This window comes from Paramacrobiotus metropolitanus, unplaced genomic scaffold (assembly GCF_019649055.1).
Source record: "Paramacrobiotus metropolitanus isolate TYO unplaced genomic scaffold, Prichtersi_v1.0 Parri_scaffold0000023, whole genome shotgun sequence".
Classification (NCBI taxonomy): Eukaryota; Metazoa; Tardigrada; class Eutardigrada; order Parachela; family Macrobiotidae; genus Paramacrobiotus; species Paramacrobiotus metropolitanus.
Genome location: NW_026570243.1, coordinates 1 through 12,289, shown reverse-complemented (window position 1 = coordinate 12,289; position 12,289 = coordinate 1). Strand labels below are relative to the sequence as shown.

Sequence of the window (12,289 nt, the reverse complement as noted above, 5' to 3'; positions counted from 1 at the left end):
CCGCTGAAAACGCGCAAAACGCGGCCAGGAGGAATGCGAGAAACGGCAAATTTCATTTGAACAGTTTATGCCCAAGTCCGGCCTGAGCACCGACCGTCCCCTAACGTAGTTAACTACAGGGTGTAGTTTCGTAGGGCGCAAAACGTAATAAAAAACTTGAGAACTAAGCCTGCCGCCCGCTGATAATTACCGTTTTTTTGACCGCTTAACCAAACAGAAGCCCGAATTTTGCACCCTGCCGAGCCAATAACCGCGACTATCGTAGCCGGCTTCCTTGTACGGTCCGTATTCTTACGCAGCGCGACAGACTCGCACATTTTGGAAACCTGAGGGTTCGACCAAGTCCATTGGGCCGATCACCAATCTACCGACAACGCTACCGGTCTGGAAGTCAAAAACGCTTCACTCATAATCCCTTCAAATTTCAGTGTTCATATTACCAGCTCGAGAGCATTTTATCTGACCGACGTAAAACACACAAAGAAAAATTCGCAGTAGCCGTTCATTAGCCGATAAATGATACAATCACTATTAATTTTCGAAATTTTTCTAATCGATTGGTATAAGAGTAGCACAAACAACTGCAACCAGTGTTATACCGCTACCGGTAGATTATCAGCAGTTATGCAAACATTTAACTATCTCCATACGAGCTTTCCATACGAAATATCGATGAGAAAAGCACGGCGCAAGTTCAAGGCCCTGAACTTGGCAATGGCATTAAAACAATTACTTTTGCATAAATCCAATTACGAGTGCACGAACGCATAATCGGCATTCGATCAGCACCGGCATACGCACTGAGATTGTCAACCGCGCCGCTATATTATAGCGGCGTGGTAAGGAAACGAACACTCGGTTATAATAGCCAGGCGAACGGACGCGGCCCGGCAATAACCAGTTAACGACAACACCCGGCGCAGCTGATTCATTTAAAACGCTACGTTGCACATGATCACATCACAGTCAGCGGTACATTCACATTCTTACAACCCAGTTGTTTTTTGGTCCCACAAGCCGGTAAAGAATGAAGTGTCTGATTGTGTTGGCCGTTGTGCTAGGCGTCTCCACCGCCGGTGTGGTTAAGCGGCAGGCCCAGAGTCCGGGTGTGTTCAGCGCGTTGGATCTCCTGCGCGGCAAGAGCAAGCTGAGCAACGACGATATCCGCAATATGGTGCTGAATGCGCAGGCCGGTCAAGACTATCCTAATTTGTCCAGCATTCCTGACTCCACCTTTGACTGCAGCGCCCACAAACCCGGATTCTACGCTGACGTCTCCCAGCGCTGTCAAGGTAAAGCTACATTTCAGTATCCAAATAAGTTATGTAATACTAGTAATATGCGTTATACAATTATGCGTTATACAATGCTCTTATCTTTTTACTACGGTATATTAAAATATAAAGACAGTTGATGAAATAATATATTTTCAAAATATTTACTTTATTTTGCCTTACGTATTTAAAGGGGCATATATTTAATTTTGTCGATATTATTTTCTTCTTTTCTCGTATGGGCTATAAAAATAGTCCACCAGATCAGTACGATTGACCACCACTCATCAGCATTGAATCACTTGTCACGTGTAAGCCAGGCCTTTTTTGCCATGCTTCCGAATTCCGTTTACTAATAAATTGTTGCGAGTATATTGGCGCTAAAAAGTAAAATTTTTACATAACTGAGCACCCTTGCAGTTGTCCGCCGCTGCGATGTCAACGGCAACCAGACTTCTTTCCTGTGCCCCAACATGACCGTACGTCCACCGAATACCCACCCTGCCTTGTTAACACGTTGACTACAAATTTGCATTATGTCATCGTACAGGTCTTCAACCAGATCACCCTGGTGTGCCACTGGTTCTGGGATGTTGACTGCAGCAAATCCGAGACATTCTACGATTACTCCAACAGCCGTCTGTACCAGGAGAACGCTGTCCTGTTGGACGACGAGACCACCTACGAGGAGACGGCCGCTGCCATTTCCGCTTCCCCGAAAGCCGTCGCCGCCCCTAAGGCCGCTGCCCGTAAAGCTGCTGCTCCGAAAGCGGCCGCCCCTAAAACAGCGTCCAAGGCTGGCTCTAAGGGCTTCACGCAATGAAACACTGAATCAGCGGGAACATCGGGATTAGCGGGATTACGGGGTAATCGTAACCACGCCAACATCGCGGTTTTTTACCGACTCTCGTCAAACATTGCAATTACAACTTCTTAGTCATATTCTTGCTAAAGAATGACTTGTGTGTAGCGGAATAAGTGCCTATGTATAAATCATGTGTTGTACAATTAAAATTGGTGGTACAGTGCTTTCTTCGTTCGTTATGTCTGTGTCAGTTAATTGCAAAGACGGACCTTTCATCATACAATTATTACCATGCATGTGATTGTTATGAATTTTCCCTTACGGCGAATGGGTCATAATCATTAAGAAATGGTTCATTGCATTAAGAATGATAATGCAATGATAATGCGGATTCCAGTGTGCGCGGCTATGGCATCCTGGCTATGGCTATGGCGCCGCGGGTTACTTGTACGTACATCCCTATGCTCCATACATCACAAAGGCATTTGCACCTCAATACACAGCAAAAGGATGGCACAAAAGTGATGATACACGGAATGTCTGGTCATGTCGGTCATGCGCTAGTTGGTTGTAACAACGGGCATCATTAGACGAATGCTCGTTCCGACTGATTACCGGTGCACCTTAGGGAGAATCAAACCGCTACAGAGTTGGCAATTGTGGAATATGGAATACCACTGCGCAAATCCTTTGCCAGACTTAATTGCATGCCATCACATTCCGTGATGGTGCATTTCGACGTTTCCTGTTACCCGGCATTTATATTTCTGGATTGCCGTTTTGCGGTTGCTCAGGACGTCATTGTGAGCTGAACATCAACTTTTGAATAACGAATGCGGGTTCTAGCTCGAAGCGCATTTGCTCCGAAGCAGCGTTTCAGGTTGCCGAGGGAAATTACTACAGGAGAAAAAATATGCATCTTTTGTCGATTATCATTGCTCGCTACCGAATGTGGCTGTAGCCTGTAAGTACCGGAAATACGACAGAGCCTTTTCTTCTCTTTGCTCCCCAGGGCGCCAGCCGTGACGTCCCACAGGAAATCCGCATTGCAACTCTTGGACCGCAGAATATTCTTCCTGTGTTTTCATTTCTTGAAAACCAGACGCCAGTTCGGAAAATGAATAATTCAACTCGCGCAGACGATTGGAAAACTGCTGATGTACTGTCACCCTACTCCGCTACCGTCATTGTGGCCAGCGTATATTCCTTAATTCTCCTGCTAATCATCATCTTCAACATACTGGCGTTGTGGTCGTTGTACAGAGCCAAAACCGAGCACTCCACTTCCTTCAGCGTTTATTTAGCTCATCTGTTCGTGATGAATATATTAGCCAGTATAACTGTTGTCCCATTGGACGTGGTGGACACTCTGCTCAACAATAACCTAACGGCGAATCAGTGCGCGTTTGCTATATTCTCGAACCGGGGACTCTTCGCCATTGTCGTTAATTCCCATCTGCTGATCACCATCAACCGATTGTGGGCGGTACTGTGGCCGCATAATTACCGCGAAGTACACACCGTCCGTTTCGCCGGCCTGTCGTGTCTGATTTTATGGCTGTACGTGTTTGTGTGGGTTCTGCCGGCTTTCACGTACCGCGTCAGTCACACCACTGATTACCCCTGTCACTTGGATATCATGGACTTCCCGGTTAATTAGCAGATGTCGGTGTCCGTGTGGCAAACCACAACATTCGTCGTGATATTCTTTGTCCCCGTGGTAATCGTTATCGCTGTGTATCCTATCATTGAACACAAACGTCGTCGTGGCGTGTTTGTGCGTGTTGCACCAGCAATCAAGACTCCTCAGCACAGCAGCAGGAGCAGCCGGCCTCCTGCCGGGCACAACCCGGATCCGCGGACATTTCGCATACTAATGGCACTGACGTCTAGTTTGCTGATTTCCTGGATGCCGCAGCTATGCTGGGATTTGGTACAATATCGCGTGCAGTACCGAATGGATCCCTCGATATACGCTTTGGTAGACCTAATTCTTGCTTTGTTTTGGACTGCTCAAGCGGTAATCGATCCGATCTTGTTTATTTTTTTGTCTTTCGCGTACGGCTGGTTTCGCATACGGCATGAATGTTTTTTCTATATTCGCGGATGCTATTAATTTTTTCTGATGATGCCAACAGAAGGCTGTTGCAATTAACAGGGAAAAACAGTTTAGAAAAGATAAATGCCTCATTTTGACGAAAAATATCTGCACAAGCTGCGACGTGCATATAAACCCGGTTCAGCTGACGTTCTTAATTTCAGCATGTAGCAGGCAGTGCGGAAAGCATTACAACTTTGGCTGCTACAGCATCTTAAGTCGAACTGCTTATCAGCGCTTTGAAAAAGCATCTAGCTGTGCATTCTAAAAAAAGGTGCAACATTTCCATGCTGGTATGATTGAGATTATTAGATTTAGAAATCGCCGAATTGCAGCTGTAATTTTTTATTGATTTTACCGTTCCGTACGTAAGGTGAAAATTGAAAATTTATTAACGCTTATTTCTAGGGTGAAATTGGAAAATTCCTGGTATCCTACAAATGGGCTTGCAGTCACGCTGCGCGCATTACATGCTGGTTGGAAAAGAGTGGAAAATGGAAAGCTTGTTAAAGAATTACAGTACTTCCGCTTTAAGATGAGTTCCATGCTCCTATTTTCGGTTACTAGCGGTTAGTTGTGACTCCCGCCAGGCGTCCCTACTTGTGTTACATGAACTTAATGTCCTCTCCCGGTACAAGCCAGTCGCTGTGTCTAGTGTCTAGATCTTGCGAACCGGTTTAGCTTGGCGGCTGTTTACCGATAGTGGCATATTTAAGCTTATGCGCCAGAACATTTGAAAGTGGCTGAGTACTACACCAGGTGTATTCAACAAGGCTAAACAGATTAGACTGCTTTAGCGTAATTACATAAATAAGGATAGCTGCTAAATAGTAAATAAAAACTTTAGATGCAACGTAATAGAGAAAAAAAGTTTAATTTTCGTTTCTCTTCGTGTACATAATGCGCATTTTAACATTTTTTTCTTTGTTGAACAAAACTCAAATGACGGTCCTTAAAGGCTAAAGCGTTCGGGCCTTAAAGCGCCCTAACGCGGAAGACGAAGATAAACAAAATGGGATCGATCACCGCTTGCGCAGTCCAGAACAAATTAAGAATCAAATCCACCAGAGCATAGACCGATGGATCCATTTGGTACTGCACTTGATACTGTACTAAATCCCAGCATAACTGCGGCATCCAAGAGAAAAGCAGACTGCACGTCAGCGTCATCAGTATACGGAATGTCCGGGGATCCGGGTTGTGTCCGGCACGCCGGCGGCTGCTACCACCGCTGTGCTGCTGAGAATCGACCTTGGGCGCTGGTCTAACGCGCAAGAACATGGCACGACGACGCTTGTACTCAATGATAGGATACACGGCAATAACAACGGCTACGGGAACAAAGAACGTCACAACGAACGTTGCACCTTCCCACACCGACACTGACGTCTGCTGGTTGAGTGGGAAATCCATGAGATCCAAGCGACACCGGTAATCATCGGTGTGACTGATGCGGTGTGTGAACACCGGCAGAATCCATACAAACACATACAACCACAAAATTAGACACGACAGACCGGCAAAACGGATGGAGTGCACTTCGCGGTAATTATGCGGCCACAGCACCGCCCACAAGCGGTTGATGGTAATCAGAAGATGCGAGTTAACGACAACGGCGAAGAGCGCCCAGTTAGCGAATGTCGCGAATGCGCACTGTGATATCGTTAGGTTGTCGCTAAGAAGAGTGTCCACAACGTCCAATGGAACCACGGTGACACTGGCCAGCACGTTCATCACGAAGAGATGGGCTAAATACACACTGAAGGAAGTAGAATGCTCAGTTTTGGCTTTGTATAACGACCACAATGCTTGAATATTGAAAACAATAATTAACAGCAGAATTAACGAATATACGCTAGCCACGATGATGGTAGCCGTGTAGGTCGACAGAAAATCCGTAGTGTCCCATTCGTCTGCGCGTGTTGAATTATTCATCGCACTCGGAAAAATATTGATCGCATGAAAAACTTTTGAAAGAAAGTAGGGAAAATTAATAATTAGGAGGCACTCGTATTATTAGTATATTCGTACAATTCTACCGGTATTACAGTAATATATGTGCTGCTGGAAAAACGCTGTGAGATGACCTTTCTGTAGAACATAAAAGCCTCCCCCCGGCGAGCATTGCAGCGTCAGTATAATTGTCCTACTTCCGGTAGATTCCTGCCTCATTACACCCTCGTTCTTCGCAACTGGAATCTGTGCAGGTGATTATGACGCTTTGAGTTACTCGTACAAGTGGGAGTCGATTGTACTGTATTTTGCAGGCCTACCGTGCAAGACAGTGTTTAGAGGTGCCAAGATGGTATAAAAATAAATCCATTAGCAAAATTTTTCCCTTCAGGAGCAATGAACCATTCTCAGTCTGCAAAATACAGAATGTTTGAAACAGGCGCAGTATGTCCTGTGTATGCAGGATTCCATAATCATTTTTAAATGATAGACAACAAAATGTTCAGCCCATTCCCAGCACACACTGTCATGACCATATAAAGAAAAGGAATTCCAATAGACAGAAAGGTATCGCTATTGACAAAGCGTTACGACAAGGTAACGTAATAACGCTCTCAGGGTTCGGAAATGGCTAGTACACTTGTATCAGGGCGCTAATGTAATAGTCACTGTGATAGGGCGCTAATGTAATAGTCACTGTGATGATTTGACGTTCCCCCAGTTTGCACAATGATCTGGGTTAAAAGTGATGGATGCTTCTTGCCAAAGTGACTCTGCGAACAGACGCACAGCGTGTCAGCTGATTATATAGCGTCACGGACGCACCGTATATCGCATACTGCTATTCAGACACGAGGCGACATTACATACTTCATCAAGATCATTTGCGCTCAGATGCGGTGCAGTGGAATCTGAGCACTGTTACCGGAAGCGCGTTGCGATGACCGTACAATTAGCAACAAAATAATGGATCTTACCCAAATAATATGCGGTTCCGGTCGTCAAAAATCTCAAGTTACTTACTGTGGTGCTTACTGCTACATGGAGTTGCTTCTCTTTCATTCTAATTAACGTATGTATTCCGTACATTTCACCTGTACAGATGCACATGATTCCATAATTATCGGGACCGATTCGATGTACAGAAGCATTATTATGTGTTTGAGAATTGGTGATGACTTAATGCAGCAGTAGCTGCAATTTAGGGGCGTTATTTCCTGTCAGACGGCAAAATAAATTCAGTGCATCGGCCGTCTTGGACACGGTCTACCTTCCGTTTGCCAGACTTTGCCTTCCATTTGCTTTTGCTTTTTTTGCCAGTTTGCTTTTTTTAATTTACCGTCATATTTGCTTTCGTCCCCGCCAAAACCTAATCCATTCACGTAACCCTCAGAACACCGTCCTGCAGTAATATCACAGTATTGCACCTTGCTGCTTTATTGTCAAAACGAATGTCTAGAAAATGATTGGTGTCCAGCTGCGCAAAATGCAGCCAACATAGTTATTTCAGCAGAGAGTGGAGTGTTTTGAGTGTTTTGAGCAGAGAGCGGACTGAAAATGAAGAGTGGAGTGTTTTGAAAAAAAAGAACTTCGACTCCTCAAACTAGGCGAGCCGGAAAAGTTAAAAATCAGCATTTAATTTTATGACCTCCGATGCTGCATTACATTATGAAGCGCAGTGCGTCGACTTGGACGTGGCTGCACAGACAAACCATATGTGCATGTGCCTTGTGCTTGTTACCGCCTTCACTGGTATTTCTTTCATGATCCATCCTCTAACTTTCTTCAAACAGACCCACTCTCGGAAACCGATGAACACAATATCAGCAAAAGTGCAAAACCAAAAAAAAAAGTTTTTTTTAATCGTTGACGTTAATGCAGGGTATAATGTCCGTATGCTAAGTAAGATACGTAGCTGTGACACTGAGGGCGACCTAGTTTTCTGTTGCAAACTTGCGAAGTGTTTCTGAGGTACTGCATCTGTTTACAGTACTAATATAACAAACTTCTGTAGTCGGCACACCTAACCCTTAATGGCCTGACATCATCAAACTATTCGTCGCGATTGAAAACGGGACGCACAGTCGCACACGCTCCGAACCAAAATTTTGTATTTTTCTTCCCTGATATGCTACTCGTATGTGGGTATGCAACCTTAATATTGACAATTTTTGCAAAATTCAATAAACAAAGGATCCAGAAAAACATATGAATCGGTATGGTTTAAGTTTTGCCGGAAGTAAGACAAACTTTCAGTACAAAGAACTCGACAGAGTTTGTGAATACGAAAACAGCACATACGCAGCGTGGGTACGCCAATGCATTTGCATGATCCATGCACACGCTGCCCGTAGTGCTGTTTTGCCGTACACAAACTCTGTGGTCTAACGTGTGAAGGCCGCTACAGTACTAGTACTCTTATAGCAGCTTATGAACGTTCTCATAATGTTCTCATTGAGACCTTTACCGCAGTGGTGCTCTATATCTGACCTGTGTCGATCCACAACCAGTGTATGAATGAACAGGTCGATATATCAAATGGCCGGTGGCCTTTATTTTGGTGTCTGTCAGGGTGTGTGTGCTGTGGAGGCTTCTGCTGCGTGAAGACGTTACTAACCGGCGCAATATCGTCGTGGAGATAAGCAAAACGCCCTTACAATATGATACCCTCAGAGAAATTGCCAGTGAGGTCCATAAAAACCTGGCATGCCTGCGGCTGATAGCCACGCTGGACCGTACCGTGTCGCAGCAGACAAGGACAATGGCGATTATTGAAGAGAATCCAGGGCGTGAGCAACGTTGGTGGCAGTGCGCAGAAAGAATGCAGATCCCGGGGCAAACACTGCAGGCCAAAGGTATTTGCGTGCCACTACTTATAGTTAAGAACGCATGTGATCCCAAAAAGGATGCCAGCTTCACACTTTTGAGACTGCATGGCCGTATTGGAGAGGATTACGTGTGCCATACGCTGTCCAGTTGATGGCCGTATGCGAGGAGCTACTGCTTGTCAACTACACGGTGAGGATCCTTTCCGGTCGAAAATCGCGCATAACGATGCTGGTTCTCCATGCTGAATTTCATTGGCCGGAAGATCCAGATGGTGGCTCATGGAAGCCTTATGGTCGGAAGACGCCCCATCTCCTGGCGGTGCGTCTGTGTTGGATATTGTCCTTCCGTTTTCCGTTTTTGCGTATTTGCTCCACAGAGACAGCCTCGGAGCAGCGGTGGCGGTTCCTCTGCGCCGTCAATGACCGTTGTCCGGCGGTTAGTCAGCGGGCCTACAGAAAGATCTACACACGGCGAAAAGGAAAACGCGGGAGCACACATCCGCCAGCTAACATTAACATCAATTAACGTTGTTAATTGTCATTTAATGTTACCGCTTCCGGAATCCACTGGGGGTGCTGGAACCCCGGCTGCTGGGCGGCTGGTACTCTCGTGATCGGCTGTGTGCGGTGACGCTGTGTCAGCGAGAAGCCGGCCGACCGGGGGTCGGCGCAAGAGAGCGACCAGTGCCCTGCGCAACCGAAGGCCCCAAACAAACCCCAAACAACATCCATGATTAGACGTCTGGATTGATTTCTTCTGTCGGTACTTGGCTCCGGAAATAGATGGTAACACAGTTGCTTTTCCAACGTCCCGAACGTTGGATTTCGCTGTCGCTGGACCCACCGGTAGCGGCTGTTGTCGTGCCCCAGATGCAAAGCGGTGGGTTTCGTGACGGTGGTGGCCAGGTAGGAGGCGCAGCAGATGACCCAGCGTACGGCCGTGCATGCCCGCTGGGTGCGGGAGTTTTCTTACCCCAGTCGTTGGACGGCCATCCGCATATTTCTTAACTTGTAAGTAGAATCACACCACGACACAGTTTCTGCAGGATTTGCGGTGATTATCATGGACAATGCAACAACGTTCTTTGGCTTTTCAGGTTCAGTAGCTTCCGCTCGGATGACGGTCCACAGCCGTGGGATAAGGTGGATCTGCGACAGCTGGACATTACTAGACTGAGTAGGCTGGCCATGGTTATGCTTGACGGATATTACGACGATGAGCACATCCCAGTTTAATCTCACATCGAACATATGGAAGTAATCTGTACTCAATTTTTATTGCATGAATAAGTGGAAAAACGTTTGAGCTGTTTTATTGTAGTTGCTGTCTTATCGTTCCAGTATGCAGTCGTCTTGGTCGCTATGTTTATTACAGCATGTGCACGATTCGGTTACTCCTTACAAATAAGTAGGTGAAAGCGTGATTAACAGTTCGACCTTCATCCCGCGATTTAATAATTGCTGCTTGATGCACGGCTATAATAAATTTTTATATTTCAGCTTGAATAAGCTATATTATTATCCTGACATTGCTTTACTTAAGTTTGGATCTATTATCGTTAGAACGAAAATAAACTGCAGTATCTTTCCGATTTTCGCCACGGTCGAAAGTGATGCGGTACGAAGTTTGCGCGTGGTATAAATCGCAAAATCGACTATATATTAATTGTTTAACCGACAATACTGACGCTTGTTCCGATTCACAGTAATAAATGCTGCTAATCCGCCTAATCGGTTTTGGTCTGGCACTGCACGCACCCAGCCAGGACACTTTCCTAGCAAATTCACAGAGGTGCTATTTGTACACCTCACGATTCCGGAAAACTATGGACAAAAAATATATGATGAACTAATGTACAGTACGTACTACTGGTTACTAATACTACTAATAATGCCCATATTTGTCATTAAGCAGCAATAATAGCATAATATTACATGCATATGGTGGTTGCGCTTATTTCCGTCGCAGAGAAACTGTTTAATTCAAGATTTCTTTCAAAAGCGGAACAATAGTAAGCCAACGGCTGATAATTAATTAAGTGAATCATTCTAAAATGATCTCCAATTTCTAATCTCATAGAAACACTATATATGACAAACATTTTCACAAAGAGCAATGTGGGCGGAAAAGGGTAATTTCCAGAATGTACTGGTAGCAAGTGAAAATTCACCCGCGCCGTCACCTAATTACTTTTATATGCAAAATTCCGGGAGGTCTGGACTCGGGAGTTGCCCTGCTGACTAGGAAATAGTCAGCAACACGCAACCAAGATGGTTAAAATCTGATGAGCGAAGGTGGTCATCATACTCAATCTTCACTGCATTATGCAGTATTGTTAACACATAGTCCTTGTTAACAATAGCAGTCGGCACGAAATGGTCACGCAGAGAATAATATTCAAATGCCAAATGCTGTAGGTTGCACCGCGTACGAGGAACTACAGATAGTAAATATGTTCTGTTATTATTTCAATACGATGTTGGGTATGCGTCGAAGGATCAGAGTGTATGCGTATTGGGAATGTGCGACAATAGCAGGTTCTGCCCAACTGGGCAAGCGGGGCGATTTCCGCGGTAGTGGTTTTCAAACACGTTAAATTACTTATTCTTAGATCCGTTCTTATAGATCTGCGTGCCAGAGCATTTTGTAATTTGATTTCCCAATTGGCTGATTTACCGCGCTAAAGTCGAATCACTCTCTGTAATGGATGAAGTAAAATTCGACTGGGCTTTTTCAAGAAGTTTTAATGGATGGCATTGGATGCCGAATCTTATCAGTAACCGGGAGCAATTTAATGTAACCGTTTTACTTTCATAAAATTGCTTCCACAACTTGGAGTGGCTCTGTATTTATCATTTCAGAAAGTTATCCGAAAAGCAGGAGAAAATTAAACTGGATAATTTAAACAGAGACAATCGTCAAGAAGAGATTTTCTGCTTGCGAAATACGTAGCTTACAACTAATACCTGTATCGACAAAAAAAGCTTGTTTTCATTTTAGCGGCATCGTAACGTAGCGTTGGAAGCTTACAGGTGCGCTGAAAGCCTGGAAGTTTAAATGCCTACGCCCTTTTTGCAATGTATTTTACAGCATATGTACACGGCCTTGTAATGATTATGGTACAGGGTACTTACAGTTCTTCACAGTTATTATTATTATTATTATTATTATTATTATTATTATTATTATTATTATTATTATTATTATTATTATTATTATTATTATTATTATTATTATTATTATTATTATTATTATTATTATTGTATTATTATTATTATTGTTATTATTATTATTATTATTATTATTATTATTATTATTATTATTATTATT

The 12,289-nt window shown here is 44.3% G+C and overlaps 3 protein-coding genes across 3 annotated transcripts; 2 read left to right on the top strand and 1 right to left on the bottom strand.

Annotated features, from left to right (window-relative positions):
* The first annotated feature begins 968 nt into the window (after positions 1 to 968).
* On the top strand, positions 969 to 2,399 carry LOC129587107 (uncharacterized). The gene is made up of 3 exons (XM_055480701.1): positions 969 to 1,292; positions 1,695 to 1,753; positions 1,825 to 2,399. The coding sequence occupies exons 1-3, from the start codon at positions 1,028 to 1,030 to the stop codon at positions 2,095 to 2,097; spliced, it is 597 nt and encodes a 198-aa protein (XP_055336676.1). The 5' UTR covers positions 969 to 1,027; the 3' UTR covers positions 2,098 to 2,399.
* A 797-nt stretch (positions 2,400 to 3,196) lies between these two features.
* On the top strand, positions 3,197 to 3,739 carry LOC129586996 (proteinase-activated receptor 3-like). The gene has a single exon (XM_055480572.1). The coding sequence runs from the start codon at positions 3,197 to 3,199 to the stop codon at positions 3,737 to 3,739; it is 543 nt and encodes a 180-aa protein (XP_055336547.1).
* A 1,413-nt stretch (positions 3,740 to 5,152) lies between these two features.
* On the bottom strand, positions 5,153 to 6,112 carry LOC129587183 (chemerin-like receptor 1). The gene has a single exon (XM_055480802.1). The coding sequence runs from the start codon at positions 6,110 to 6,112 to the stop codon at positions 5,153 to 5,155; it is 960 nt and encodes a 319-aa protein (XP_055336777.1).
* Between the last annotated feature and the right edge of the window lie 6,177 nt (positions 6,113 to 12,289).